The 25,500-nt window shown below is 48.8% G+C and overlaps 1 protein-coding gene across 1 annotated transcript in view; it reads right to left on the bottom strand.

The window, feature by feature from the left end:
- Positions 1-5,102: 5,102 nt before the first annotated feature.
- C1H1orf94 (chromosome 1 C1orf94 homolog) overlaps positions 5,103-25,500 on the bottom strand; it is a 51,082-nt gene continuing 30,684 nt past the window's right edge. Inside the window, exons 4-7 of the mRNA XM_075539052.1 lie at positions 24,411-24,580; positions 14,241-14,318; positions 10,479-10,675; positions 5,103-5,178 (exon numbers count right to left, since the gene is read on the bottom strand). Coding sequence (XP_075395167.1) covers positions 5,103-5,178; positions 10,479-10,675; positions 14,241-14,318; positions 24,411-24,580 — 521 coding nt within the window. The remainder of the gene's footprint in view (positions 5,179-10,478; positions 10,676-14,240; positions 14,319-24,410; positions 24,581-25,500) is intronic.

Below are 25,500 nucleotides of genomic sequence, written 5' to 3'. Positions count from 1 at the left end.
GTTCAACACTGTCAGCAATAAGACAATATCCAGGATAGATTTTATCACTAAATCTCCCCACCCTGAAAACTGCTATTTAAAAAAAAACTCTCTATGACAATGAATGCTATTCCATTCCTCTTTAATTTGTCGTGCCAGCTGTAGTAGACCATGTGATAGTACAGTTCAGAAGGTCAACACGTGTTCATGTCAAGTCACTAATGCCCAGGATATCACGAGTGTTTCTTCTCACTTTCAATTCCCCTACATTCATACTTGAAACATTTTTTCTCATTCTGAGCAGTGTCACATCAGCAGATGAAGGTACTGGAAGCTTACTCCTTCTATGTAATTAAAGTCAGCTCTACTCGGAGGCTGTTCTTCCTCAGGGGTATCTTGAGTACCTTCTAACCTCAGGAGATCACCTTCTGGCACCGTATCAGACAGCACGAGAGTCCTGGGGCCGCTCACAAGGTTTTCCCTGACCGCTACCATGGTCTGGAGACCCCAGTGAAAACTGCCCATCACGGGTGAGCCTCCTGTTATTTAAATTCCTGATGGCATAGCTTCCCGCTTCATAGGAACATGCAAGCCACCACAGCAAGACAGCTGGATAGACTGGTGGTGAATATAATTATGTAAATTCTCTATCTCTTAACTCGTGTAACTTAGATATTACCTACTCATTTCCTAATATGATAAATGAAGAATTTAGTTCAATTCCCACATCCCTTTACTTATCTCTCCTCCCTTTGCAATTAAATGACAATGTTTGATTAAATCCTTATTTGGGCTTTTTATTTTGATGATCATGTAAATAAAGTTCACTGCTGAGTTAATAACATCGGTTTCATTTTTCATTTGAATTTATAGCTAAATATTCCCACCCTCGCTAGCTGCTATAAAACAACTTTCAACACAATGTTCCACACGGATGATTGTATCTGAACAATCGATCATTTTCTTTATTTCCCACATCTCCCTCCCCAGCGCCCCACCCTCACCCCCTCCACCTCCCCAGGCACAGATCTTTTCTGGAAGTTTCCAACGAACTGCCTGCTCTAATCTGAACTGGTGGTGATGACTCTCTGCTTATTTTTTCAAGGTTCTTAAGCTAAGATCTTCCCTTTCCATCATTAACTTCCCTCCTACATTGGGTACCGCTGTCTCCCTTTCCCTGGCTTCTTATTTACCCAGGTGTTTCAGTGGCACACAGCCTCCTTTACCTTTCTGACAAAGGTACAAGGAAGAAAACATTTTGAGACTTTTCTTATCTAAGGACATCTTCATTTTACCTTCAGCAGGTCTGATTCAAAGCTCTAGGTTGAATTTCCACTCCACGTTCTGCCAGTATTGTTTCAGCATAAGCTAGCTCCAGTGTTACTGTGTATATCTAGAAGGTCAAGTGGGTTGATTGTGTTGTTTGGCTCTTCTGTTTCTTTATATCGTGTTTTTTTTTTGTTGCTATTGTTTGCATTTTGTATTGAGTCCCGATGACGTCTTTCCTTGAGACTGGTATGTGGAAGCCTCTTACTGTTGTTGATCGTTTTCATTTGTTTTCACCTCGGTTCGAATTTGACTAGTGTATTTCAAGGGCCTTACAACGGATGTGCATATGTGTATTAAGGTTTTATGTTCCTGTTGAATTATTTGCTTAATTGTATGCAGTGTTCATTCTTGTCTTTCATTGTTACTTCCCTTGTGGTCTATCTTATCAGAGATTAACATTGCCACTCTTGTCTTTTCATAGTTGCCATTGGCTTGGTGGATTTTTTCGGCCATCCTTGAATTTTTAATATTTTCGGTCAATTTTACTGATGAGCATTCTGATGCCACTTTTGATGTGTGACTCTTCATGCGTGAGCTGTATTTTTCTGAATTTGTTATAATCTTGCCTTTGTCCCTGATATTCTGCAAGAAGACTTGATCTAAGTCTTCTTCATTAATGTTGCTGGCCAGTTGTTGGGACTATTCAATATGGGGAAATTGCTTGTCTATTTTAATACTTACCTTTTCTCTGTTTTCACTGTTCTTACTAGAACCTCTATTAGTCAGCTATTGAGTCTTGGAGGGCCTGATCCTCCCCCTACTTTTAAACAAAACCTTTATCTCCTGTATTCCATCCCTGCCATTTTAAAATTCTTTCCATGAGATTACTCTGATGTTATGTTGCAGCCATTTCATTGAAAAAATGATATCTGTATCACTATTCAATTTGCACAAGCACTTTCATGCTCTGGCATAAACACAATCAATGTATGACATTGTTATGGATTGAATTGTGTCTCCCCAAAAACATGTATTATAAACCCTTCCCCCTGCGGGGGTCATAGTCTCATTCTGTACTGGGTTTTCTTCGTTATGTAAATTGGACAGTTTTAGTGTAGGGTGCGTCTTAAGTTGATCTCCTCTGAGATATAAAAGAGGTTAAACAAAGCAAGCAAACAAAGGGGGAGGAGGTCTGCCTTGAAGATCACCAAGGAGCCAGGGATCTGAAGCTGAAGAGACAAGTCTTCCTGTAGAGCTGGCACCCTGAATTTGAATTTTAGGCTTCTTAAATTGTGAGGAAGTAAATGTTTGTTAAATCCACCCACTTGTGGTATGTATGTTATAGTGGCACTAGATAACTAAGACAGGCTTATTGACCTACCTTCTTCTCTTAGCTGGGAAAATGATGGTCTGTCTCTCTTTTCTTGATTCCTTTTGATCTTTGCTTTATTCTATTTCTTTTTTGTTGGAGACTGGCTATTCTTAAGAATCAAGTCTTAAAACATTGATGGGATGAGCTCTGTGTACATGCACATAATCATAATTTTCATTAATACTTCCACATGTCTTCGGGATGGCTCGACAATCCTCCCAAATCCTGTATCTTGGCAAAGACCTGAAAACTGACGTTTGTGTACCCCCCATTTTAATGTCCATTCTCTATCTGGGCCCTCCTCTCCACAATCCTTATACATCGTGTTCTTAAGCTTCTCCAGAGAAGATGTCGCTGACTCTTACAGACTAGTCCCTGGACCCTAGACTTGTTAGACAAAATAAGGCCCTTGCTTTCAGCTAACCCTGCGGTGCTACCTTCCCAGGTGCCTGGCAAGTCCAATTCCTGCGACCGTCAGGGCTCTCCAAGGAGAAATGTCTTGGTTGATACCTCCCTTAGCAGGCACATCAATGTCATCTTCCTCTGTTCTGCTGGAACACTTCCCGTTCCTACATCCTCTTCCTGCCCTAGGAGAGAGTGGGCGGGCTTGCAGAATTTTACTAATTGTATTGGGAATGAAGTTTATTTATCTGTGTTCTTGTGATTGGTGAGTACGATTCAAAAGGGATAGAAATGTCTCTACTACACTAAATTAAATACACACATCTGTTGTCTTTCAACTCTCGTGTATTGATATTGTCATTAGTGGAACTGAGATTCGGGGTGGTTGTGTCTTTTGCTCAAGGTCAGAGGGGGAAAGTGGCTAAGAACCCACGTCAGTCTCCCACAGCCCCACACGCCGAGGAGAATAACAACCGGGGTCAACACCTGGAAGTGATTTGCGGAACTCCGTAAGAGGGAAAAGGGCCCTTGCCTTGGTGAAAAATCCCAGGTAACCAGCGGTTCTCAGAGCCAATGGAGAAATTGGGCTGTTATTGTAGGATGCCAATGAGAAACAAAAATCCTGGCAGTAGGACCCGGCCTTGGGACAAGAGGCGGTATGGAGCCCAAGGACACGCGCCAGACTTAAACCATAGGGTCACCGCAAAGTTATAATAAACCCTGGGAGAAGTTGGGAGATACACTGGTTTTCAGTGATGCCAATGTGCAGGAGAAATGCACTTGAGGGCACTGAGATTAAGGCCATGCAGAGATATTGGTGACAGGGTTAGGGCTCTTCCGGTTCTACCGGCATAACTCTCATTGGTCTCAGCCCAGGTGCAGTTGAGCTTCAAAGTGATGAGTGGGGTTGGTAACAGAGCATGCTGAAATGAACAACAATGGTCCGCACACACACACGGTTTATTTGTGCAAGACTCAAACATATGTCTTTACATTTACTCTCTTTGTCATTTCCCCTTTCTAGATTTTCCAACGACTGGCAAATGGGCTTCGTTGCACACGCCCACTGTGAGCAGTGAGAGCTTCCTGGAGCACCGTCTGAGAATGACTACATAGCTTTGTCCAGGTCCAGAGCTAAGGACTGCTGCAGTTGACTAGTCATGCCTGCCACGGGTGCAAGCGAAGAGTGAAAGTACATCTGCCATCACCGATTCAAACCACTGTTGAGAACTTAGTCTTTGGAACAGGACTCCTGTCCTCTTAAATGTGATCAGAATGCGCTTATCCAAGATATTGATAAAGCACTTGAACATGCTAAGTCCAGAGGAAGGATAGGTCCATGTGCTGCAGTCTTTGGACGACTCTCTAGATTGACATTGTTGTGTATCTCTGGATATAGTTTAGAATTATTGAAAATTGTTTTTCAGTCATTTTTGCACCTTGTACACAAGAGACGCCTGGGGCAAGACAGAGGAGTATGTCCTGGTTTTATGTCTGTTCCTGACACGCATACGCTGGGATACTCACAAGTGTGTGGGACACAGAAGAAAACCTACTGCTGTCAAGTCGGTCGCAACTGATAGTAGCTCTTCAGGACGTAGGGAGAGAGCAGACTTTGAAGTCTGCTCGTCCCTGGTCCCTTCTCCTGCCCTGAGCAAATGTTGAGTCTAGTGGGAAGAACGGGCAGTGGAAACCATGCAGAACATGAAAGACACATGCCAGCCACATTTCAATAGCTCATACTTTTATCATAAAATACAAACGTTCTAAAATTACATGTCTTACTTCTATTTTACCAACAACAACAGAAACAAAAATCACTCGTGTTAGCTAAATACAGGCGTGGATGTGGTGGAGCAAATGAGCATGCAGATGAAGGGTGTGTGTGTGTGTGTGTGTGTGTGTGTGTGTGTGTGTGTGTGTGTGTGTGTTGGTCAATAGATGAGTCTGGTCTTGCTGTTTTCTGTCGGTGACCTGCTTGGAACCTTGACTTTCCAAACTTCATACCAAGCTGTTGCAGAATCCAGAATTCCAGAGCCCCTAGCCCTTCAGTTAGGGCTAAGGAGGGAGAAGAGGAAATCTAAAATTTTATGCCATTCCCACAGGAGGAAAAATAGGGACTGTTCATTAGTGGGCCACCAGACGTCGAGCTGAACCTGAAAGAGAGAGAGTAGGTTTGCTCTCCTGAAACCCCTGATGCCGTCAGTGATATTAGATAAAACTATATATGAATTTCTGAGATTGTCAAAGAATATGACGATCATGACAGGTTTGGAGGCAGAGTGCTTCGGCATAATAAAAGAGCATTGGCTCTGGGAAGATAAAATATTAAAGCAATAGAACCAGGAGATAATAAAGAGCTTCTTTGGCCACTTACTTCAGTAGGGAAACATTCGGGGATCTGTGTGGATCATGCTTTGGGGGGCTACACTCTTTCCATGATCAGGACTACAGAGAAGGGGGTTCCCCTGGATCTGAGCACCTTTACTCAGTGTCTGCACTCTGGATCTGCTATAGAGTTCCAGGTGTATTCCATGGAGATTCCACAACACAGGAGAACTAGGGTCAGGCACCAGCATTGGCCTTGGACTCTAGAGAAGCCTAGGACCCCCTCTGTCCTTATCAGCACTGAGCTAACTCGGACACTTCATGTCAGTGCTAGTCCAAGAAGCAAGGCCTCACTGAGACACCTGGGTCTCTGCTAGACCTTCAGGGAAGGGGTGCCAAAAAAGATGGAGCCTCAGCTCCTAAGAGCAGAAGGAAGTGCACACCATTCTGCTTTTTCTCCCTGACACCCTCCTAATCACACTCCACAGAGAGTTCAAAGGCCAGCTCTTCTGGGAAGCCTTCCCTGACCTCTTCAGATGGGCTTGGTGGCTTTCCCTTCCGAGTTCCCACTGCAATTTCTTCAACCATCTGCTGGGGTACTTGGAATGATGGGAACACAGCTCGGTACAAATTGCAGCTGAGAAAATGCCTAGATTTAGTCTAATCCAGGGATTCTCGATCACTTTTCAGCTAGGCAGATGCCTATTACCGAAGATATTCACATTCACAGCATCCTCCCATGAACGGGAAAAAAAAGAGGCGGTGCTGGAGGAAGAGGAGGAGGTGGGGGACGGGCGGGGAGAGGGGTGGAGTGGGGACAAACCAACATCAACGGATTCAAACCTCTACATAAATTTGCAGTGCCTTAGCTGTCAATAGTATCTATCTCTTGCCATGAACTTTCACAGACAAGCTAGGATTTGTTTGCACCCTTCTCATTAAAATAAGTTGCACGAGGGTAAAAACACTGCTGGACCATTCCCAGGGCAGTTACACAGGGACCCAGGCCAGGACTTGGCACCAGGTGAAAGCAAACGAGTTGCCATTAAACTGACTTAGACCCCTGGCCGCACCACGTGTTTCAGAGTAGAACAGAGCTTCCTGGGACTTTCAACGACTGGTTTCTGTGGAAACAGATCACCAGGCCTTTCTTCCTCGGGGCCCTTGGAGGACCCGGACCTCCAATCTTTCAGTTAGTGGACAAGAGACAGGAGGTGGACATCAACTAACTCTGCCTCTTTGCCTTTCTTTCAAGCATCGCATTGGAATCCACATGATCGAGAGTGATGCTCTCATAGGAGTCCCTGCATCCCACTCTGGTTTGTAAAACAAAGGCCAGGACCCATGCTGCAGGTTTTAATAAATTACTCGGGATGCCCTTCACATTTCATGGCCACACCCCAAATATCTAGGCCCTCCACATTGAGAGCTTCCGACCAACGCCACCATCAAGGACACGGTCAGCGCAGGTGTACCCTTAGAGGCCCAGGAAGAGGGGGAGTCCATGTGGACTGAAATTGTCAAGGAAAGTTATTTGGACAGGGATGGGGTGGGGGTGGGGAGAAATTTGAGTTGCCCCCTAAGCATGGCAGCCAGACCTCCCAATTTCCCAGGTGAGACGCTGCGCTGGCACTCCCGGTGTGGTAATTGTCCATGCTTCTCTGAATTCTCAACATTGCTACCGCACAGAAAAGAAACCACATGGTTAGCCAGTATTGCAAAATAGCTGCCAATCGGCTTGGCAGAGGAAAGAGAGAGCTCTGCTCTTCCTTCCCTGCGACCACAGAGGCCGCCTGCTCCTTCCTCTCCCACTTGACACAGTTTAGCCTCTTGATTACACTTCATTTTCTCCTAACCCAGCGAAGAGCTGACTAGCCTTGTCTTCCAGGCCTAACTTTACATTGAGGGCCGTGGATCCTCGCCTTCTGAAGCAGCCATTCTGCATCGCCGGGCCTCCCTCCAACACACCACTGTGCTCAGTGCTCCCTACACTTCCCCCTACCGTGCCCAGGTTTCCCTGCCCCACTGTTACTCTTACCTCCTTCACCCCTCTTCCTTCACCCTCAGCCATCACCTGGATGACTGGCCCCTCTGCTGAGTTCTCCCATCTCACTAGATGCCCCTGAGCTCTTGCGCTGACATCTCCATAACCTACACTCAACCTCGAGATGTTGCAAACCCCGGGCCTCAGTCCTGGGACCTCTTCTCTATTTACACTCACTCCCTGGGCAATCTCAACCCATGCCACGCCATGCTTTTCCGTATCATCTATATGCTAATAGAGCTCACAGTGTATCATCAGCCCAGCCTCGCCCTGGAGCAACAGAATTGGATATCCCTCTAGCTATCACGCATTTCACACCTGTACAAAATTAAGAACCTGTGCGACACAGCTCCGGGCTCCAGTCACCCTCATCTTAGTATGTGGGGGTACCGCCAGCCACCCAGTTGCTCCAGGGACTACGCTCACTCCTTTCTTGTCCTGCTCCCAGTCTCACTCCAGCACCATGTCCTAAAATCATCTCGGATCTTGTCACTGGTGTCGTCCTCAACAAACCACTAGCTCTTGCTTGGGCACCTATAAAGCAAAGCATCCTATCTTGCTCCCCTCAATCCAGCTCTTATCCCTAGAGTTCACCCTTTCCACTTTGGCCAAGGTAGTCTTTTTCGAAGGAGAAATCCTGTTTGTCAGGTTCTAACACTGTGGTGGCTTGAGGCCTGCTCTGATGCTGGAAGCTACGCATTAGTATTTCAAGCACAGGCAGGGCACCCACCCGGAGTGGCAGGTGTCAGCAAACCTTCGGGGCTAAGACAGACGAGGGGAAAAGGCCTGGTGATAGACTTCCAACCCATTGGCTAAAGAAAACCCTGTAAGTTACACGGAATGTTTCTGATCTGGGAGGTTGGACGGTATTCAGAATACAGTGGCGGTAACCATGGATACAAGCATATCAAAGATCATAAAGCTGGCGGAGGGCCGTGCGACGTGGCTTCCTGTTGTACAGAAGGTCGCCCAGGAAGCAGAGGCAACTCAACAGCAACAACTACAACCTGCTCCATCCACAGCATCACATCCACTCGTGTTCTCGTTGTTGCTTCTTCACATGTTGGCTGCAGTGACCTTTAGGATGTCGAGAACCTGAAGATGCCCTCCCCAGTTTAAAGGCTTAACAGCTTCCCAGGAACCCCAAATAAAATGGCAACTCCTTGCCAGGCACCCCAGGTCCAGTTGAGTCCAGTCTTGGCTCCCTCTCAGATTTCAACGTCACACTCTGGGCCGCGGCGTCGTGCTTCCATCTCGGGGACTTTCACACTTTCTGTTCCTTCAGCCTGTACATGTCCATGGCTCAGTCTCTCACTTGTTTCCCTCTGATCTGGGTTTACAATCCATTTCTTAGTTCTCTTAGCCCACTTCCTTTCCCTCCAGAGTGCCTGGTGTTCTTTGTTTATTTCCTCATCGTCTCGCTTGCCTCTGGAATGTAGGCTCCTTGAAGGAATGAAAGACGACCTGTTCCACCCCAGTGTCTCCAAGGCCTACCAAAGAGTCAGCCGTATGAAAGGGGCTCCGTTGATGGGTCTTTGATGGATGCTCTCTGTGGAGACATGAGCCTGCAATCCATGTCCCCTGGTACTGACTGCACTTTCCTTGTCTGCCCAGCCTCTCAGGCCACCACTCCACCCGGCAGACCATGGCTCTCCCTCCTGGGTGCGACCCATCTCCACTCTCCGCAGCCGCTCCTGCACGTCACAGGCTGCGCTTCTTCTTCCTCGCCTTGGCCTCCCTGCAGTCACCCACGGAGGCCAGGGTCCAGCCCTCTGCTCCTAATCTGCATCTCCCTTTTCCTCGAGTGACACCCGCTCACAGGCGAAGATTGCAGGGTGGCAGGCAGTTTGTCTCTGCAGTCTCACTGACTCTCTCGCCTTCAGGGAGGGGGTAAGCATGCATAAACCCCAAACCAAGCCCCCACACCCAGGCGTCAACTCTGACTCATAATAACCCCATATGAATAAATGCTCATGAATAAACCAAAAAAAAAAGCAAAGTCCACTCTTCTCGGGTTGCTTCTGACTCAATGTGACCTGATACAGGGTTCCTGACGTTGTAGCTCCTTACAGGAGTTGCAGCCTTGTCTTTCTCCCAAGGAACGGCTGGTGGATTTGAGTCACCACGCTTGCCCTTTAGCAATGCAACACTTACAAGCACTCACCCACTGCCATCGGACTGACTGCAACTCATAGCGACCCCTACAGGCCAGAATAGGGCTTCTTTCCGGGAGCAGGCAGCCTCGACTTTCTCCTACAGAGCAGGTGGTGGGTTTGCACTGGTGCTTCTCTGTTGTCTAACCCGTCTTGCTCATACAGACCCCAGTTCTCCTCCGTCCAGTCAGTTCACACTCCATGGTGTGCCTGGGAGATTCCAATCGCAGGGGAGGGCACAGCACTTCCTCTTGGAGTTAAGAGTTGGAGACGTGGCGGGTGGAGATGAACGGCTGCTGGTGGTTCTATTACACAGTCATTACTGAAGATGTTGGTATACTTGTGCTCCTGCTGGTGGTTTGAGGCTGCGTCTCAGACGCCCCTGGAGACTCTGAACCCCTCTTCTCTGCTGTTTGGGGATCTTCGGTGGGAAAGCATGAGCAACGCTGATAAGCCGTTGAAGGCCCTTCAGCAGGGCCTGTCATGAAGTCAATGGGGTGTTCAGGAGATTACCCTGGCCAGGGACTCTTGGTGCACTCAATGGGAGGACAGCGGTAAGAAGATTACCTGGCCAAGCCCTGTTGGACACCAAGCAAATGGGTAAAGGCAAACCAGCCTGCTCCACGACTGCCCTACCTCTGGCGGTGTGGCTGTGCCACAATGGTTGCATTTCTGCGGTCCAATTGGAAAGCCCACCCTGGACTGGACATACCAAGGGGGTCCACCAAGGCCCTTTATCCTACTCGCCTCTGTACAAGGTCCCTCCCAGGATTCACAGGCACAAGACATCCCCCACCACCAGCACCACCACTCCCCCAAGCCACAAAGCATGCATACCAAGAAAGCACCCATGAAGCCCACCACACTCCGGTCCCCTGTCCAGCAGCTTTCTGGGTACGGGCCAGGCTGCTAGAGTCGGCTGAGGACTTACCCATAGGCCTGGGGAAAGAGGTACTGTCGTCCATCTCCTGCCATGGGAGAAGGGTCTCGGGGGGTGGTGGACAGCTTCGGTGGAGTCCTCTGAGGATATGGATAGTTGGGCTGGATAAAGGGGATGTAGCTCAGCAAGGGGGTGTAGGATGATCGGAAAATCTGCTGTCCAAAGTGCTGGGGGTTGTACGGTGCCACCTGGAAGTCAGAGGGGTGGGGAGAGCTAGCTCCAGTAGAGCTCCCTGCTTCTTAACATAGCCGTTCCCAGCCTGACCTCAGCCCCACCTCAACCCCTCAGCCCCTGTGCTCGGCCACGGTGGGGTACGGAGAAGACAGCATGATTGCATGGGAACAACGCTGGAGTCAACCTCTGCATTTGAGTCCAACGGTTTACTTAAATGTTGTGCGTCTCAGTTTCCTCATCCAAAAAATGGGCAAACACTATCAACGTTGTGTGGGAATTGAACGAGTTGACATGAGAAACTCACCTCAAACAAATAGCAAACACATATTGTTAGTTTTCCCTTGTCATCATCACCGCCCCCCAGCTCTCCTTGTTCATCTCCAGGAAGTGAGGAGCACAGGCTTCTGCCTCATGATCTCACTAGACCCCCAAGTCCAAGACGGTGCTATCTAATGAGAATCCCTGGTAGGACACCAACTGTACCTGTGCTGCTCAATGCAACAGCCATTAGCCACACGTGGGCCTAGGACACACAAAATGTGGCAAGTGCGCCTGAGGAACTGAGTTTGTTAGTTTTATTAGATTTTAATGGATGGGGCTCTAATATAAATTTAAATAGCCACACACAGCTAGTGGCTTCTGCATTACACAAGGTGACTCTAGGTGCTTCTGCATTACACAAGGTGGTTCCAGCAGTGGAATTCAGTTCCAATCCTAGAGGAGTACAAGATCTCTGTGGGGTTTCTGAGATGACTTGGCTCAAATGCCCACCAAGAATTGTAGCTCCGACCACCCTCCCCTAAGGTAGTGACCTCATCTGTCTTATTTTCTGATCTTTCCCAGTCCCTGAGTGGTCGCTGGCACGTAGTAGCAGTTCAATAAATGCATGCAAATGATGAAAGCATGCAAGATAGGAACAGAGGAAAAGGAGGGAGGGAGGAAATGAAGGAGGAGGAACAGATCACTCAGAGTTTGCTTAACACCTAAATTGATGGGGATCTCATTCCACCACGAGCAGTGGAGTCCACCACTGGTAGCTCCAAGCACCAGACATCCCTTCCTCAGAAGGAGTTGCATCCTCCTCCTGGGCTGAGTGAAGAAGTGAACGTGAAGTGAAGGTGTGGAGAAGCTTGGGGATTCCCACTTGAATAGCAAGAGTCTGAGGGTCAAGCTGCTTGGCAACTCTCTGGTACCCTCTTGTCTCGTGAAAAATAACCGAGGCTCGCGTTTATGGGACGCCTGGGCTGGGTCAGGCCTTTTCAATGGACTCTTTCCTTTAGACCCCACACGACCCTGGGATGCAGGACCACTGGTACCCCCTGCTGCATATGAGGCAACCGAGGTTCTGGGAGGTCAAGTGACTCGCTTATTGAGTTTTTTGAGCATCCAAGTGATGGCTGGAATATATATGGTGTGAACCCAGACTCTGGGAGCAGCACCTCTGGGCTGTGTGCCCCGGAGTTCTCTCTGCCTTCCACCTAATGGAGATACAGGGTCTGCTGAGAATGTCATCCCACCGCCAAGATAATGAGCTAAGATTTGAACCCACCAAGGACTCACAAGGAGACCCAGGAAGGTCCTCCCAGGACAGACCCCTGTGGGCCAACATGGCAGGCAGACTGTGCTCACAGAAATTACTCCGGGACTTTGCACTGGAGGGCAGGGTGCGGACTTGGGAGGAAACGGACATGTGAGACAGGATGTGGGGCCCAAAGTTTATAGAAGCTTTATTCCAAGGTGCAGCCCTAACTCCGTGTAACTGAAAAAATGCATAAACCAGAGCTTTGTCGACTGTTCTGGAACCATCTCCAAGATATACTTGTCACTGACAAAAGCAAAGCACAGAACAGCGTGCCCAGAATGCCACCGTTTGTACAAAACTGGTTCTATAAATAGATTTCACAGGAAGGATACCTAAGGCACCATTATCAGTGATTGCTTCTAAGCTGGTTTGTTTTGTTTTACCGTGTCCTTATATAGCTGTTTATATTCTTATACTGTGCGTGCACGCATGCACAGTTACTGTCCGAGCGCATTCTCTTTGGGGCCAGACAGACACATCACTGCATCACTGCTCATGGCGCCGGTCGAGCTTCCTTGAGCCAGGCGATTTCTCGTGGTTACTGCATCTCAGGCCACTGCAAGGCAGTCCTGGCCCAGGGGACAAGGCAACTGACCCTTCTGGGCCGCTTCCCTGCTCTTGGGGCCAACATGGTCATTTTATCATCCTAACCTTTCAGGTCAAGGTGCGGAGGCAGGGTGAGGCTCTCTGAGGAGAGGGATGAGGCAGGGTTTTCGGGGAGGTGAGGGTATGTGTGTCCATCCAAGTGCCGGCCAGCCCACGGAGGTAGAAGGTAGGTCTTTCGTGGCCTCTACCCCGCATTCCAAGCTCCCTTATCGCTGCCCAAGAAAGCCAGTGTTTCTGAATGGTCACTTGCTGTACATGTGTGCACCTAGATCATGTGCGTGCAGCGGTATGTTTCCTTGCATCTGTTTGCCCAGGGGGTTGTCTTGCTGGTTCTGCAGCTCTTTTTCCTGCTGTCTTTTTCTGTATCTGTGGCTGTGAGCTGCAGCCCCATCAGCCTCTGGCTCCTGACAGCCCCACGGTGGCACGATGGAACTGAGCGCTGCTTGGCCTGGCCTCAGCCTCATGATGAATCCAGAGGGCTTTCACTCGCTGCCTTTCAGAAGTCGGTAACCAGGCCTGTCCTCCTAGTCCTTTTTCATCTGGAAGCGCTACTGGACCCTGGTTAACGGCATAGCCACACTGGCAGCTGGGTGGTGGCTGAGCAGCAGGTACCTTGGCTGGGAATGGAACCCAGGTCTCCCTCTGGAAGGTGAGAATTTTACCACCGGGCCCTGAGTACGAAGGAGAGTGCAGCCTGGCGAGGGGGAGCAAGGCCCCTGCCGCCTGAGGTCATACCTGGATCCTGCCGGTGTGCAACGGGCCAGGTGACACTTGCCCACCTCTCATCGGTGAGAGGAGGGCCATCGGAGGTAACCAAGGCAAATGCAGGACGACAGTTAGAGTTGATTTGGGTTCTGATTTGGGCGACATGTAATCGGGAGAGACTAGTCTTTGGGAAAGGGCGTCATGCTTGGTAAAGCAGAGGGTCAGTGCAAACGAGGACGACTGGCACGGGGAAGGACTGACACAGCAGCTGCAACAAGAGGGCTCAAACGTAACCATGGTGAGATTGACACAGGCCTGGGTCGTGCTTAGTTCTGGAAGTCGGGGCCAACGTGACAGAACCTAACAGCCGTATCAGGGACTGATGATCTGGGGGCACTGAGAGGGCTACGCTAGGCAATACAGACAAAGCCTTACAGGAACTCTTGGCACGCAGGCCAGACTCTGTCTGTGTGGACTGTTATTCTCTCGTGACCATGCGTGAAGGTGTGTGTTCACACTCCTGTGTTAAAGGTCAAGCAGCAAGTATGGCTAGTAATCGACTGGACCAAGATGATTGACAGAGCAGCAGCAGTTTCTGCTGGACCCTGTGGCGGGGATTAGATGAGTCCAGGGCTGGGAAAGGCCTTCATGGTGCTAACACTGGGGTGAGCAGGTCACCGACTCACCTGTCGGGAGTAGCAGCCCAGTTGGGGGTGCAGGGTTTGCTGGTAGGGCATCCTCATGGCTCTCTGTGGGTACAGGCCCTGGGAAGAGAAGGGAGGGGCTGTGTCGGGGACAACAGGGTGCCAGCCACATGGTCATTGCTCCCCAGCTCAGTTTCCAATGTCTATGCCCAGATCATTCATTAGGCATGGCCGATCTGGTTCACCCCCTGCTGCCCAGCCCCACAGCCATTCAAGACGGGCTAGAATCAAGCCCAAGCGAACACAACGTATGCCGCCCAGCAAGCTCCTCTTCAGCAGGACTCGCAGCCGTGTGGGTGAGTGGTTAAGGCTAAGTAGCTTCAGGCGCCCGATATGTTTCTTGAGTCTCGGGTCAACCCCTTACTGGCTGTATCAGCGTGGATAAGTCACTTCACCTTTCTGGGTCTCTTTTTCTTTATCTATAAAATGACATGGGCTCAAGCCTGCAAAGCCTGGGCAGGCAGCCAAATGATCACTGTTGTCACCTTCATGCCTCTCCCCAAGTCCATTCCTGCCCTAAGACTCCAGAGGGCCAGGAAAGTCTCCACGTGTATGTGTGTGTGTGTGTGTGTGTGTGTGTGTGTGTGTGTGTGTGCGCCTGCACCTACATTTACTTATGTAACTCTGTGTGTACTGACCCGGAAAGTCTCCACGTGCGTGTGTGCGCGCGCGCGTGCCTGCACCTACATTTACTTATGTAACTCTGCGTGTACTGACATCTGCATCTATGCAGCTGTACGTCTCTGTGTGCCCAGGTGTATTAGTGTGGGTTTCTCCTGCTGTGTGCTCATGCATACGTACACCTGTGTCTGGGCCCTATGGGAGGGTTGGTGTGAAAACAGATGAGTTAATACATCAAATGAGCTTATAATAGTTACATTTTTTTTAAAGTAAGGACTTGATAAAGCCGGGCATGTTCATCATCTCTCACTGCCCCCCACTTGAAGAGGCCATCTGGCAGCTCAGCCAGATTCTACTCACAGCTCTGTCCCGGGTGGCCTGAGAATCCTCTTGTGCACACACACGTGGTGTGTGAGTGAGCGCATGCGCACACACACACACACACACACACCCCATTGAGGCAACTTTTAGACTTCTGTCTCTACCCCCACATTGTGCTCCCAGCCCAGGGTGCCCTCAGCCCACGGTTCCTTCCCTGAGGAGTCCACGTCCTGAGACCCCCCTATGCCGCCACCCTGTGCTTGGACAGTGACCGGCATCAAACAGGGTCAAACATAAAACAAGGGCCCCGGAGATTCCGACTGGGAAGACCTCCTGTGTGCCAGGGTGGCACTGTGTGCTCCAGGGGGTTCTCAATGGTCGTGTCCTTTCACAAGTAGATTGGCAGGCCTTTTCTGTGAGGCACCTCTGAGTAGATTCAAACCACCAACCTATGGGCTAGTAGTCATGCAGTTAACCAGTTGCACTTCCCAAAGTCTCTTTCAGAGCTCCTGGGACCCCGGTAGATAGAAGACTCTAGAATCACTGACAGGGACCCTACCCAGTTGTCTCCAGTCTCAGACTCACCAGCTTCTCGATCCCGAGCATAAGACCCTCCACCCACATGCACTTGACTGCCCACCCACCCTCGACTTCTACCAACACTTGCTCAGAAGCCAGGACACCCGCGTCCCCTTCTCCCAGGCCTGACACATATAGTGCCAACCACTCAGTCACTGCCAATGCCGGCAGCCTGAGCCTGAACCTGGACAGAGCAGCCAGGCAGATGGGGCTGCCTTGCCTGTTCTAGCCCTGTGGTCAAGCTCCGAGGCTACTCAGCAGAGAGCCAACTTCAGCTCCTCCACCCTAGGCCTCCGGTGGTCTCCTTCCTACCCTCCAGGGGCACCTCACTCTGCTTTCCGCCTTCAGACCCCTCCCCGAAGAACGGCAGCCTCCCTCAACCACCCCCTGACCACTGTGGGCCTTCCCCACGAGTCTGTGGGAGACAAAAAAGCTACCCGCCCACCCCTGCCAGCTCATTCTGGGGACACATTTCCCAAAGAAGGGCATCGTCATAGTCATCAGTGTGAGCAATCCTGTCTGCATGATTCTAAGAGCATTTCTACCATTAGAACGGCAACTCTGTGAAATCATCAGCAAGAGTAAATAAACATCAATGCTTTGCTTGCAGTGAGGCCTCTTCCCACACACTTTCCTTCCCTCCCTGGGAACAGAGTTCCTCGATGCCAGGCAACCCAGTACTTTGCCTTCCACATCTCGGCAGAGATTTACCCTTGGGGTAAATCCGAGCTGGGGACTCATCTTTATTCCTAAGCACAGAAGGTGGCTACCCCTTCTCTGGGTCCTCAGCCTCCAGATCTGTGGAGTCGTGGGGAGCACTGCCCAGGGGCCTGGTGACAGGAGGAGCATAAACACTGGCATCTGTACCCCAGTTGAGAGGTGATAGAGTCCTTTCTCAATTGAGACATCTAATCCCCACAACAGGGTCAGACCGAAATGGCCACCGCTACGCTAATCATTAAGAGCCACTTGTACAGATCCACCACCTGTCCGTTTGTCCTCTGGTGGGGACTGAGATGAAGCTGTGATACGGGAAGTCTTGATACTAGTGTTTTAAATACCAGCAAGGTCACCGAGGGAAGACAGTTTCAAGTAAGCTTCCAGATGGAGACCAACTCAGAAGTCTTGGCCATTGTATTTGGAAACTTAGCCAATCAAAACCCCCTGCTCATGCCAGGAAAGAGCCTGCTACAGTGTTGGGAGAGGATCCACCACCGTGGAAGGCGTTCAGATACACAGCGAATGTAACAAGAACACACAGCACGCCCACAGCCTCGATGATTGCAAAGGCCTGGGTGATGCTTTGTCCTACTGTGCATGGGGCATATGGGATGACCAAGAGCCCTAGCTGAGTCAGGGCAACTAAGGACGTGTTAGACATGAGGAAAGCAAGCCTCAGAGAACTAAGCCAACTTCCGCAAAGGGCACACAGCTTGAAAGCAGCCAGGTTGCGTTCTTTTAAACCCAGGTCTACCAATTCCAAAACCCGCCCTCTCCCTTGACCAGCTATCTCGGAGCTTGGCAGTAGCCTACGGCCAGGAGGAGCTGCAGAGAGTAAGTGGAGGGTCTCTCACTGGGCCCTGGGAGGAGCAACTGCTTTCTCAGCAGACTTCCACAGGCTCATTCGGTGCCTACTCTGCGCCCCAGGGCTGAGCGGTCTTCTCAGCCCTAGGGACCTGGGAGTCAGCCTTATGATGGGAATAGTAAAAAGAGGGCACCTTCATGCTCAGAAAATGCGAAGTCCAATTCTAAGCCACTCCAAGAAGTCAAGCCAGGAGAAATTAACATGACAAAGAGATATTATTTCCTCTTTCTAAAGCAAACCATTGCAAATTAGCTTTGCATGGTGAGCTCTGGGAGTGCATTGGAGAGCGACTTGGTTTATCCCACATAAACATATGAGTGTTTCTCTTTCCGGGGTGGGGGGGGTGGTGTATGGCCTGAACTGTGTCCTCCCCCAAAGACATGTGAAAGTATGGGTGGATATGACCTTGTTTGGAAATGGGATCTTTGATATCGAACCTGTTAAGGACCCCTGGTGGCAGAGTGGGTTATGCATTGGGCTGCTAACCTAGAACCAGCCCTTTAAAACCAGTACACGAAGCATTCTTCATCCCCAATGACTCATAGTCCAAGAAACCTACCGGGGCAGTTCTACCCTGCCTGTAGGGTCACTATGAATGAATCACAATCAACTCCGAGGCAGTGGGTTTGGCTTTCTCCTGAACGCTTACATTAACCTTAGGTCGTGCTGGAGTAGGGTGGGATCTGAGTAGACTTTCTAAAAGTTGGTTCAATACACTAGTACAGAAATAATGATCAAATCAGTGAGCGGCTGAATGAGCAGAGAATAAGCAGACACAAAACTGCACAGTTAAAAGAATCCTGGGGAAGGAGGCAGGGACATGGGAAGCCCACAAACCAAGCATTCTCTCAAAGACCTATGTAAGCAGAATGCACTGCAAATAGGAAACGGCTGTGCTGTCGCACATTACAGTCCCTTGCATAGGCTGCATCCCACCTGTGGAGTCAAGGGCAACACTGCCCAGGAGCCTGGTGACAAGAGGAGCATAAACACCGGCATCTGCACCCCAGTTGAGAGGTGATAAGAGTCCTTTCTCAATTGAGGCATCTAATCCCCACAACAGGGTCAGACAGAAATGGCCACCACTACGCTAATCATTAAGAGCCACTTGTACAGATCCACCACCTGTCCGTTTGTCCTCTGGTGGGGACTGAGATGAAGCTGTGATATGGGAAGTCTTGACACTGGTGTTTTAAATACCAGCAAGGTCACTGAGGGAGGACAGTTTCAAGTAAGCTTCCAGATGGAGACCAACTCAGAAGAAGTCTTGGCCATTGTATTTGGAAACTTAGCCCATCAAAACCCTAAGCTCACACCAGGAAAGTGCCTGCTACAGTGCTGGGAGAGGATCCCCCACCGTGGAAGGCGCACAGATACACAGCGAACGTAACAAGAATACACAGCACGCCCACAGCCTCGATGATGGCCCAGGAGACTTTCTGTCCCGGGGGAGCAAGGGGGGACAAACAAAGAAAACAGACTTGGGGTCATAAGTGAGGCCAGGCATCCCGGTCAGAGGGAGGCTGGCTGGGCGTCCGAGCCTATGGCCCTTACCCTTTAGGTATTAGAATGACCAACGGTTTATGATCCAAAGGTGCGGCACTTACCCAAGGACAAAGTTCAGAGGGCTCAGAGAGGGGGAAGAGTGGAAGGCGAGGGCACAGGAAGGAAGCGGGTCCCGAGATGGCACACTTAGGGGACTGCCGTGAATCAGAATATGTGGTGTGTTGAACATCGAGCTCTCTCTGTAAACCTTCACCCAGTTCACAACTAAAAGCTTAAAAAACAAACCGGCCTGATCGCAAACCTCGAAGAGAGAGAGAAAGATCAATGTTAAGAAAGTCCATGTAATTCCAGCTGAAGATTCAGGCACTAAGTCTGATGGACCAACAGAGTCTTTACATGGATTATATATAGGACCACTGAGCAATTCGCGATCAGTTGTAAGGGAGAAATGATCTGTCGTAGTTACCTAAAGATGCTGTCACATTGATGCTGGTAAGTGCCATTGAGTTGGTTCAGACCCATAGTAACTTTATGTTCTGCAACCAACCGAACAAAGTTCTGCACAATCCTTCACCATTTTCACAATCGTTCCTCTGCTTCAGCCCGTGGTTGCAGCCACTTTGTCAATCCCTCTCATTAAGGGCCTTCCTCTTCTTCACTGCCCCTTGACTTGACCAAGCATGATGTCCTTCTCCAGGGAATGGTCTCTTCTGACAACATGTTCCAAGTACATGAGACAAAGTCTCATCATTTTTTCATTTAAGGAGCATTCTGGTTGTCCTCTTCCCAAGACAGATTTGTTTGTCCTGTTAGCAGTCTGTGGTTATTTCAATATTCTTAAACAACTGCATCGATTCTTCTTTGGTCTTCTTTAGTCTACATCCAACTTGCACATGCATATGATGCAACAGAAAATACTATGGCTTGGGTCAGGTGCACATTCTTGCCTTTCAACATTCCCAAGAAGTCTTGTGCAGCAGATTCTTCCCAATGGAGTGTGTCTTTTGACCTCTAGACTGCTGCTTTCATGAACATTGATTGTGGAACCAACCAAGACAAAATACTCGACAACTGCAAGCTTTTCCTCGTGTGTTATGATGCTGCCTATTGGTCCAGTTGTAAAGATTTGGGCCTTCTTTACATTGAGTTGCAATCCTTGATCTCCATCGGCAAGTCTTCCTCACTTGCAGCAAGTAAGGTTGGGTCCTCTGTGTATCACAAGCTGTTAAGAAGCCTTCCTCCAATCCTGATGCCACACTCTTCTTCATGTAATCCAGCTTCTCAGATATCACATTTAACTAATAGAGACTTACTTTCTTCCAGTTCGGGAAACTAAGGGTTCAAATCAGGGTCTGGGCCAAATGCCTCTTTGTTGGTAGCTCCCGACATTCCTTGGTTCCCTGGCGTTTCTTGCTTTATAGACTATCCTGCCGTGCCATCTATCTTCCCCGTGGGTGTCTCTCTGAAGCTGTTCTTCTCTTTTGATCATTCACTCTACACTGGTACGGCCTCAACTGACTGCTGATTGCATTGTGGAAAGCAATCCCCTGTGTCCAAGGCTAACTAATCTAATCACGCGGAACTACTCCATGAAAGCAAGTAGACCAGTGTTTGGCCAAACAATGAGGAACAACTGATTCTCCAGACTGGCACATGAAATTAACGATAGCATGACCCAAGGAGTCGGGGAAGAAGAAGAGGCACAGAGGCAGGACAGACTGAGTGCTGGCATAGACTTCTAGTTCCTTTCTCCAGCTTTGCCTGACTAGCTTGAGACAGGGATCCCCAAGAAGCTGGATATCCCAGTTTGTTTGGGTTCCGTCTCTTCCCCATATACCAACATGTCAATCTGGAGAGAATCGAGGTAAGGGATCTGAAGACTGAGAAAGCTTAGGGACCAAGCCGTTTTCCTTTGCAGTACCAGAAGGGACTATTTAAGTTATTGAATTGGACAAAGGTTTAAACTAGAGTGGACATTTATTTGATTTCTCCCTCCTACTACCTGGTGGGCAGCAGCTCTTAAGGGATATTAAGTTAAATAGACAAAATAAAGAAAGTACATTTTCCTTGCATAAATAAGTTCCCTGAGTAAAATTTCCAACTCCATTACAAATGTCTCCTTGTCCCTTTGTGTCTGGGCACACTCTCCTCTTAGCTATGATTCCAGCACCAAGAATGTACGCCCAGTCACCTTAGCTGGGGTAAGCTAAGGTCGTTCCAATGCGGCTTAGGGCTGCATCATTTCACATCCATACTAGGGCCGTACAATGTGACGTCCGATCTAAGACGTGTATGTATTTGAATCCGTATATTTATATTGCGCTGCAATTGACATTGGCGTTCATGTATCCGTTTGAGCCTCTGATGCCAGTTCCTTTGGATATACACCTACAAGGGGAATTATTTGGCATATGATAGACTCCTGATGAGATGGATTCGCACGGGGGCTGCAGCAATGACTTGCATAGCCACAGTTGCATAACCAGTACAGGACCAGGCAGCGGTTTCCACAGTCGCAGTTGCATTTTCAAGTTCTACCAGCAATGAGCGAGGATAGCAATTTCTCCACACCTTTACCAACACCTGTTGAAGCCCGGTCTTTGTTTTCAGCCACACAGACCTTAAGGCAGGTCCTGCAGTGTCTTATTGGAGCTTGCTTTCTATTTCCCTAATGATTAATGAGCATCTTGCCATGTGTTTGTTGGCTGTATTTCTTCTTTGGTACAATGTCTATTCAAGTCCTTTGCCCACTTTTTCATCGGTGGTCTCTCTGTGTGTTGTTCACGGTAGCACTGTTCACAGTGGGTGAAAGGTGGAAACTATCTAAATGTTCATCAATAGATGAAGAGCTTCACAAAACGTGGGACCTATGTAGAGTGGAATATTCCTCCGCTAATGGAGAGAAATGAAGTTCTCATACGTGCTGTGCCATGGATGAACTTAGAGAACCCACTGAGACAAATCAGTCAGTCACAAAGGAGAGATAGCATATGATCCCACTTATATGAAACTCTCTAGAAGAGGTAAATGTATAGAAAGACCAAAGTTTATCGAGGGCTACCAAGGATGACGGGGATCAAGAAAGAGAAAAGAATTGCTTAGGTGGACTGAGCTTCTGGGAGGGTAATGGAAATTTGAAAATGGAAGATGGTGAGTATTTCCCAGCATGATGAATGCAATGTGTGTTATCACATTTTATAGAAAAATAGTTACAACAAAAACCAACAACCAAAAACACCCATTTTGTGGTTATTTTGTTTTCTTTTTTTTGGTTTTGTTTTGCTCTGTCTTGTTTTTGTGCATATTAATGTCTCTGCATGTCTATCTAGATAAGATAAGCGAGATAAACAATCCAGAGGAGAAGACAACAGGACCGACAGTTCCAGGGGCACATGGAGATGGGGAGGCAGGGGAAAGGAAGTGGGTTTCAACAAACCCAGGGACAAGGGAAAAACAAGTGATCTAAAATCAGTGGTGAGGAGGGTGTAGGAGGCCTGGTAGGGCTTGGTCAAGGGCAATTTAACCGAGAGGAATTACTGTAAGCCAAATGAAGACTGAGCATGATAGTGGGACAAGAGGAAAGTAAAATGAAATCCAGGAAAGAACTAGAAGGCAAAGGGCATTTATAGAGCTCTAGATACAGGCATGCACATATAAAAATATATTTGTATATGATGATGGGGAGAGAGATCTATGTGCGTATATTTATAGATTTAGTATTAAGGTAGCAGATGGACATTGGGCCTCCACTCAAGTATTCCCTCAATGCAAGAACACTCTGTTCTATTCAACTGGCATTCTATGATGCTCACCTTCCCGACACAATCGCTGAAGACAAAGTGGGTGTATAAGCAAATATGAAGAAAGCTGATGGTTCCTGGTTATCAAAAGATATAGCGTCTGGGGTCTTAAAGGCCTAAAGACAAAAAACCTGCCATCTAGCTGAGAAGCAACAAAACCCACATGGAAGAAGCACACCAGCTTGTGTGATTATAAGGTGTTGGTAGGATCAGGTATCAGGCATCAGAAGACCCAAAACAAATAATCCTGTCAATGTGAATGATGGGGGCTAGAGTGAAACCCAAAGCCCATCTGTAGACAACTGGACAATCCCTCACAGAAGGGTCACAAGGAAAGAAAGAGACAGACAGGGTGCAGCATAGGACCAACGGAACACACAACATTCCTCTAGTTCTTTAATGCTTCCTCCCCCCACTATCATGACCCCAGTTCTACCTTACAAATCTGGCGAGACCAGAGCATGTACACAGGTATAGATAAGAGCTGGAAACACAGGAAATACAGGACAGATAAACTTCTCAGAACCAATATTGAGAGTAGCCATACGAGGAGGGGAAGGGGAAGGTGGGAGGAGAAAGGGGGAACTGATTACAATGATCTACTTATAAACCCCTTCCAGAGGGATGGACAACAGAAAAGTGGGTGAAGGGAAACATCAGGCAGTGTAAGGCATGAAAAATTATAATAATTTATAAATTATCAAGGGTTCATGAGGAAGGGAGGGAGGAAGGGAAGGAGGGAGGGAAAAAATTAGAAGCTGATACCAAGGGCTCAAGTAGAAAGCAAATGTTTTGAGAATGATGAGGGAGGGTGGAGGGAAGGTGGGGTAGAAAGGGGGAACAGATTACAAGGATCTACATTTAACCTCCTCCCTGGAGGACGGACAACAGAAACGTGGGGGGAGGGAGACGTTGGACAGTGTGAGATAGGACAAAATAATAATAATTTATATATTTCCGAGGGTTCATGAGGGAGGGGATAATGGGGAGGAGGGTAAAATGAGGAGCTGATACCAAGGGCTCAAGTAGAAAGCAAATATTTTGAGAATGATGATGGCAACAAATGTACAAATGTGCTTGACACACAATGGATGGATGTATGGATTGTGATGAGTTGTATAAGCCCCCAATAAAATGAGTTTAAAAAGTAGTTACAATAAGGTGCCCATATAATTTAGCCAAACTAAGACCCTTGGGAGTGAGAAGGGATGTTTGTTTTCAGAGTTGTGCTGAAAGAGAGCCTTTAAACGGAGGTAGTCACAAGTCACGTAGGAGGCGTGGTCATCTAACTTTCAAGGAAATTACAGGAGGTCGGTGGGATACGAAGATTATCCCATCATCCTACCCATTAATCCCATGAGAAATTGCATGGGAAGCACAGAGCCAGGCAAAATTTGAAAAGCAGCTCCGGGATACAGTCCAGAGTGAGCTGGATACAGAAATGGATACATATAGATGCATAAAGTGCACACGTGTGTGCCTGTGCTCTCGCGTGCACACGCGCACGTGCGAGTGCGCACACCCAATGCTTCGTCTGCCGTGGCCGCAGTGAAGAAAAGCACTCCGCCGTGGACAGGTACTGACCGCAGTGCCGGTGAAACCTCTGGAACGGAGCGATGGAGATCAAGCGATAGCAGACGACTTTTAATGAACTGGGTTTCCCGCGAGCACCCCTCCTCCGTGGTCAGACCCTGGGTGGGCGGCCCCAGGAGGAGCCAGGCCCAGGGCCTGCACGCTCACCTGATACTGTGGGAAGGCAGAGTGGTTGGTGAACACCGGTGGAGGAGGGTAGTTGAGGTTCAGCCAGAGTGGCTGGTTCAGGGCGGCGGAGGTCAAGGCGGTGGCAAAGCGTGGGGTGAGAACGTTGCCTGCGTACTTGTTCTTCTCTGCCGCTGGCACAGACCGGGGCACTGCAGGCAAAGGAGAGGGGAGGGGTTTCAGTGGCAGCCCCCCTCCCCAGGACTAATGTGCTCAGGTGCCTTAGGCTCTGCGAGAGTTCTGGAAAGTCCTGGTGCATTTCCAACCGCGGGCAAGGAGGATGCGTTCCCATCTTGCCAGTTTGGAAGGGGTGAACCTCCCAACGTGGTCTGGCTTCGAGCTTCTTTTTCCCCCCATCACCCTTTAATGAAGGCGGCAGCTTAGCAAGCGGATGCAATAAACCATATTGCTAGGTAGCTATTGCTTCTGCTTACCAAACCAAATGTTTTCAAGTGCTTGAGAAAAATCCAGTTTCCTGCAAACAGTTGCTAGGCCCCTGGAATTCATTCTTATCAAATTATTAAAGCAGGCCCCCGAAGGACACAGACTTGGCACCGCTGCGAACCTTGCACAGGTTGTTGTATTTATATGGGAATAATTTGTTTAATGATCTTTTTAAGTATTATATAACTCAGCTTGGCATGAGGCCAATTTTATCTGAAAGAATGCAGTTTTGTTGAATCGTTTCAGGATATGAATCCTGGAGTCTAGCCAAGCGCCTGTGGCCAGAGCCGCAGGGTCCTCAGTTTCCCCGGTATCAGCATCTTTCCGGGAGAAAGGAGGTTTGACAGCCCGTCAAAGAAGCACACGGGGAAGAAAGCAAGGCCCCGAATAACCTTAATGTGTGCACCGTCATCTAAAGCCACGGACGTTCCTTGGCCACATGGCAGATAGGATGCGCTCTGGGGCAGGACTGTATTCAACATGGGTCAATCGTCCTGCTCATCGTATTCCCAAGAAGAACCGCAGAGAGAAAAGCAACTCCCCACTTGGTAGGGTGGAGAGCTGACTCCATTTGCTGTCGGAGTTACCCTTGGGGTGGCCAAGGGTTCCCGGGCTCCCTCCCACTGCT

This window comes from Tenrec ecaudatus, chromosome 1, assembly GCF_050624435.1.
Source record: "Tenrec ecaudatus isolate mTenEca1 chromosome 1, mTenEca1.hap1, whole genome shotgun sequence".
NCBI classification, from domain to species: domain Eukaryota; kingdom Metazoa; phylum Chordata; class Mammalia; order Afrosoricida; family Tenrecidae; genus Tenrec; species Tenrec ecaudatus.
Note: the sequence above shows the minus strand (reverse complement) of the source record. Positions and strands in the feature narration are given on the sequence as shown.